Below are 6,680 nucleotides of genomic sequence, written 5' to 3' on the forward strand. Positions count from 1 at the left end.
TTTCCTTTTAAAGATATAGAAGTGTCAGTGTCTTTTTTATTTTTACACAATTAGTATAATAATGACATCTAGTATACTTTAGTCCTTCATCCATTCATTGTCATATCATCTGATTCAAATCTCAGAGGGGATGAATATAATTGTTAAATATCCAAAAACGTAAATTTACAGTGAAGCTATCAGATTCAAAAACCTGCAATACTATGGTGTCTCTAAGGTTAAGCTCAGTACAATAAAGTAACCAATGCATGTAATAAACTATTAGTGCAAATTAACTTACTGATGTAAAAAAATAAATAACTCCAAGAACCTTAATGACATCATTCAACTAACAAAGACGATCCATTAAAATGGTCAATGCAAACATAGATTCATCCATTTAAAATGTGTAATTGGTGATTAAGTAGCTCAAAATCAATTTATTGAAAATCCTGTTGAAATAAATGACTTGGTATCGAAGCTGCTAAACTGTGGACATTGGAGACAAAGCCGATCAATAATCATACTTGCACCGTGTTGTTCAGACGTTTAGTCACACTTTTAAATCTGTCTTCAGATTCTCGTTGAACACCTGTTGCACAATGAGTCCGGACAGAGGGACTGGCAGAGGTTGGGAATGCTGCAGACCCCATATAGCTTGAAATATTAAAAAGGTTAGACAAATTAGTAAGGATTATAATTGTAATTTCTTAGATCATCATTAGATATTAAGTTATCAGATATTCTTCTTTTTTGTTTTTTTTTGTTGTCCCTGAAAAGCCACAGAGCTACTTAAAATGCCATCTGGGTATATAACAGGTTGCAAAGGAGACAGAGGAATGGTATTGAACTCATCTACCCTTGCACTCCCCCACACACACACACACACACACACACACACACACACACACACACACACACACACACACACCCCCACCTCACCCATCCTCCTCAAAGGGGAGGTGAGGGTTTGATCACTGCGAGCTCTCACGCAACTGGTCAATCTTTAACTCCAGCGGATAACTAACAGGTACAACAAGCACGACACGGCATTTGACTGTTGCATGAGGACTTAAAGCCGCCTGGGTGGTAGCTGCATGTGGAAGGTGTCGCAAAAAAAAAAAAAAAACAACTCCTATTCTCACGCACCAAAACCTTGATTGACTGACTTTAGAAGTCAAAAAGCCAACTCACTGCTCCATTCGTTCTAGAGGGAAAGATGTCCTAATATTAAGGGTTATAAATCCTTTATTGTACTTTGTTTTTTTCTTGCAAAAGACAAATAATTTGTCTCGGTTTTGACCAATAAAATCAATTTCACCACCAAGTTCACAACAAGCTTCCCTGATACAAGTCATTCAATACACACAACACATGTATCACCTCGTCGAAGCAATGGCTGTTACGGATCATCATATCGCATCATATCGCTGTTAACCACATAATTAATTTGTGTGAAATATTGATAGCCGAGTGGATTTAATTTATTTTATTTTATTATGATCACAAGTAAGATGTATCAGGTCCCTGCGTCAGGGAGCTGGCACAGATGAGATCAAAGCGTGGATATTTTAGGCATTTAAACCATAACGTTTATTGTAGTCAAGACATTGTAAAAAAAAAAAAATGAAAATAATAAATAAATAAAAAAAGGTATTAATGATATGATTGCATCTTCAAAAACCCGTAAAAACAACCTCAAAGCTTTCTTTCAACATCTGTAAAATATGCAACAACTGTAAAAGATGTCATTTCTTCATTGAAAAAAATAAATTATAATAATAATTTGCATCTTAAAACCCTAAAAGCAACTTAAAAGCTTTCTTTCAACAACTGTAAAATATGCAGTTTCTTCATTGACATGAAGTCTTGCAGGGACACACACACACACACACACACACACACACACACACACACACACACACAGCACACACACACACACACACACACACACACACACACACACACAGCACACACACAGCACACACACACACACACACACACACACACACACACACACACACACACACACACACACACACACACACACACACACACACACCTTTTCTCTGTTCTAAACTTCATTCATGACAAACAGAGTGAGTGAGGGAGGGGGATTACGTCATGAGGAGCAGCCAATGAAGCTGTGGAGCGCACTATAAGAGCAGGAGCGCATTCTCAGTTTTGGAGACATTGAGAGAGTTAGCTCGGGCATTAACTCTACTAAACGATAAATATATATATACATATATATATTTTTTTATATATTTATTTTCTTACTATCTCTCTTGGATCAAAGCATTGCTGCTCCGTTGCCGCTCCGCTAAGGTAAGATTATTACATGCACAATATGAACAGAGTTGAGCAGACAATGTCAGAGTGATAAAAGCAAAGTGCTGGGTGGAGTTTTTTTTGCAACCGTTGCTGTTAATAAGTGTGGTTAGTGTCTGTTCTTTGCAGTTGCAACCCTAACCTTTTTTTTTTTTTTTTTTTTTTTAAACATACTCTTTCTTTTGAATCACTGCGTTGTGTTAATGAGTAAAGTAGCCCAATATGTTGCATAGCATTGTGAAATGTTTTGGATTTTTTTTTTTTTGTTTGTTTTGCAGCATGCAAACCTTATAGAGTCCAATTAATAACAAGCACATGCCGTGAGCCAGTTACTTCAAACTGTATGGTGCATGCAGTCAACATGTTGCGCAACACTTCTTCTCCTTCTTCTCCCCCTCCTCCTCCTCCTCCTCCTCCTCCTCCTCCTCCCTGTCTTCACCGCTCTAATGCTCCTCCTATTTAATTTCCAGGTTGTGCAGAAGCCAGTTTAACAAACACACACACAAAAAAAAGAAAAGAAAAAAGAAAAGAAAAAGAAGAAGAAGAAGTCGTCATCATGGTGCTTATGATACTTCCATTCATCGGAGCCGTGTCGGTGTCTGAGAGTCTGTTAGCCATGACCACGGTGTGTCTGGTCTACATGGTCCTCAAGTTCTTCCACACCCAGATCCCCGAGGGGCTCCGTCGGCTGCCCGGCCCCAAGCCCCTGCCCATCATCGGGAACGTGCTGGAGGTGGGCAGCCGGCCCTACCTCAGCCTCACCGAGATGAGCAAACGCTACGGCCACGTCTTCCAGATCCAGATCGGCATGCGGCCCGTGGTGGTGCTGAGCGGCGGAGAAGTGCTGCGCCAGGCCCTGGTCAAGCAAGGGGACGACTTCGCCGGCCGACCCGACCTGTACAGCTTCAGGCTCATCAACGACGGCAAGAGCCTGGCCTTCAGCACGGACCAGGCCGGCGTGTGGCGAGCCCGCAGGAAGCTGGCCTACAGCGCGCTGCGCTCCTTCTCCACCCTGGAGGGCACGACCCCGGAGTACTCCTGCATCCTGGAGGAGCACATCTGCAAGGAGGGCAAGTACCTGATCGAGCAGCTGGAGTCCGTCATGGCCACAGACGGCAGCTTCGACCCCTTCCGACACATCGTGGTCTCCGTGGCCAACGTCATCTGCGGCATGTGCTTCGGCCGGAGGTACAACCACGACCACCAGGAGCTGCTGAACCTGGTGAACCTCAGCGACGAGTTCGGCCAGGTGGTGGGCAGCGGCAACCCGGCCGACTTCATCCCGGCTCTCCAGTTCCTCCCCAGCACCACCATGAAGAAGTTCATGAACATCAACGTGCGCTTCAACACCTTCATACAGAAGATTGTCACCGAGCACTACGCCACCTATGACAAGGTACAAGGTCTCCTCCACATTTATACATTACATTACATTTACATTACAGTCATTTAGCAGACGCTTTTATCCAAAGCGACTTACAATAAGTGTATTCAACATAGGTATTCAAGAGAACTACTAGTCACCAGAAGTCATAAGTGCATCTCCTTTCTTATACAAGCATCTAAGAGCATAAACCAGAGCAAAAGTATAGTGCAGAGGCAAATTACTACGAATACAATAAGTGCAACAAACTAATACGAATACATTAAGTGCAACAAACTAATACGAATACATTAAGTGCAACAAACTAATACGAATACAATAAGTGCTACGAGGAAGGCTCAGGGTAGTACTTTAATAAACAATGCCACACTTTTCACCCATTTTCTTTTTTTTTTCAATTGTTGCATATGAATGATTTAATAAGATGGTGCGATCATATTCTCTCAGGACAACATTCGTGACATCACCGATTCCCTCATCGATCACTGCGAGGACCGCAAGCTGGATGAGAACTCCAACATCCAGGTGTCAGACGAGAAGATTGTGGGAATTGTCAATGACCTGTTTGGAGCTGGTAAGTTGGATTTCTCCACATGTTGAAAGATCTGATCATAAGTGACTGAATAAATAAAAGGTCCTTACAAAGGGTGTGTTTATCTTCCAGGTTTTGACACCATCTCCACTGCCCTGTCTTGGTCAGTGATGTACTTGGTTGCGTACCCAGAGATGCAGGAAAGGCTTTACCAAGAGCTGAGTAAGTACAGCTGTACTGTACACAAATACTTCCTCGGATATTCTATTCATATCGCAAAGTGGTATCAAAACAAGTAATTCAGTAAAGACTCATTTGGATCTCTTTTAACTTTTCTAGAGGACCAAGTGGGTCTGGATCGCAGTCCCCTTCTCTCCGACAAATCCAACCTGCCCTTTCTGGAGGCCTTCATCCTGGAGATCCTTCGCCATTCTTCATTCCTGCCATTCACCATCCCTCACTGGTGAGCCTCATCTCCTTTTTAGATGCATGAGCCGGTGGAAATGAGTGTGTCGATTACATATTAAACACTCATAGGACCAACACAAGCACGTACACCTAGATATAAACATGTAAATACGCAGAGGACTAACACTTTGTACTTTCCTTGTTTCAGCACCACAAAAGACACGTCTCTCAATGGCTACTTCATTCCCAAAGACACCTGCGTCTTCATCAATCAGTGGCAGGTCAACCACGATCCGTAAGTTCTTAATTAAAACAGTTGAAGATGACTGACTCAGCTGCCTAGTATAAACCAGTTTCATTATTGTGTATTATACAGCGTATCTTATTTTTTAACATCCTCTGCACCTTTCAGCGAGCTGTGGAAAGATCCGTCCACGTTCAACCCGGACCGCTTCCTGAGCGCTGATGGCACCGAGGTCAACAAGCTGGAGGGTGAGAAGGTGATGGCTTTCGGCATGGGGAAGCGGCGCTGCATCGGCGAGGTCATCGCAAGAAACGAGGTATACCTCTTCTTGGCGATCATCGTCCAGAAGCTGCACTTCCACCGGTTGCCAGGAGAGCCGCTGGACATGACCCCGAATACGGCCTCACGATGAAGCACAAGCGCTGCCACCTGAGAGCAACGATGCGAGCCAGGAGTGAGCAGTGAAGCTATTTACACTGTGTGTGACTCAATAGCTGGTGTTACGTTGACTCTTAAAACTGTATAGGGGGGGGTCACTGTTAGGATATCGGTCAGTGAAAGAAGCATCTTCCTCAGGATGTAAAGGCACCGGATGCTGAATTTGATCTACAGAGCTAAGGGCAATGAAGCAGATAATTCAAATGTGCTTGTTGCGGATTGTCAGAGATGTCTGCATTTGTGTGAGCATATCTTTGTCATGTTTTTTTTTTGGTTCGCCAAGAGATATTCCTGCACATGGTTGGTGCTTCTCAGTGAAGTATAAGGAGATACCCACTTCTCCTGTGTATTTTAAACTAAAACTGCTCCCATTAAGAAGTTGTAAAACACTCAGAGACTAAGTTTCCTTGTTCAACTTTGGGACACGCGGTATGTTTTACCGGATGGGCATTACTGTTGCGATTGTTTTCCTCCATGACACGGGACATTGAACTAAGCAGATATTACATTATGATACAATTTACACCTGTAAGCAAATTATTTTTGATTCCATTATAATGTGGATGTAAGACACTGAAGCTATATTTGTATCCCAAAATGTGATTTTTTTTTTGTTGTGTGTATATCAAATTATTTTGTATTTTATAAAGTCATTTTTTATGTGACTAGTGTTTGTTTTGAGGTGAAATAGTTTTGCTGTGCATCTATTTGAAATATCAGGAAACCAAAAGAGTTCCAGTGATTTTTATGGAATATACTAGTAGCCGATACAATTTTATATTTTGTATCTCTAATGTATCGATGATTGTATAGCATGTAAGGACATGGGATCCTTAAATCAGCCACACAAATAAACAATGTTTTAATGACCATCTTGTTCCTATTGTTTGCTTGATTTGAAAGAAAACTAATTCTCCAACACAGTGATGTCCATAACATTAAGATGGATACAGTAAATGGTGTGTTTTAATGTTAAACCATGTCGTACTATATTAGAGCTCTCGCGTGAGCTCTTAATTGCTGTTCATTCTGTACACATGACATCTATTGCCTTCTGTCCATCCTGGGAGAATGATCCCTCCTCTGTCGCTCTCCCATAGGTTTCTTCCTTTTTTTCTCCCTCCTTACTATTACTATTACCTGTACCATTACGCATATTAGCTTTGCACCCTGAAGCCCTTTTTGCTTTCTCGCGTCGCAGGTTTCCACGAATCGTTGTGGTCCCTGGACCGTGGTCGTGTCTCCTGCTGGGACCCAGCAGACACCCACTGCTACTTTTATTATTATTAGTCACATTACTATTACTATTCCCTAGTTCCTTACTTTAATTCCACTATAGTTATTGCTGCTTTTATAAGCATTCT

General features: G+C 42.1%; 1 protein-coding gene across 1 annotated transcript; it reads left to right on the top strand.

Annotated features, from left to right (window-relative positions):
- Positions 1-2,180: 2,180 nt before the first annotated feature.
- Positions 2,181-5,389, top strand: LOC129099127 (cytochrome P450 1A1). The gene is made up of 7 exons (XM_054608304.1): positions 2,181-2,307; positions 2,781-3,706; positions 4,142-4,268; positions 4,359-4,448; positions 4,566-4,689; positions 4,843-4,929; positions 5,047-5,389. The coding sequence occupies exons 2-7, from the start codon at positions 2,867-2,869 to the stop codon at positions 5,288-5,290; spliced, it is 1,512 nt and encodes a 503-aa protein (XP_054464279.1). The 5' UTR covers positions 2,181-2,307; positions 2,781-2,866; the 3' UTR covers positions 5,291-5,389.
- Positions 5,390-6,680: the final 1,291 nt, after the last annotated feature.

Source organism: Anoplopoma fimbria, chromosome 2, assembly GCF_027596085.1.
Source record: "Anoplopoma fimbria isolate UVic2021 breed Golden Eagle Sablefish chromosome 2, Afim_UVic_2022, whole genome shotgun sequence".
NCBI classification, from domain to species: domain Eukaryota; kingdom Metazoa; phylum Chordata; class Actinopteri; order Perciformes; family Anoplopomatidae; genus Anoplopoma; species Anoplopoma fimbria.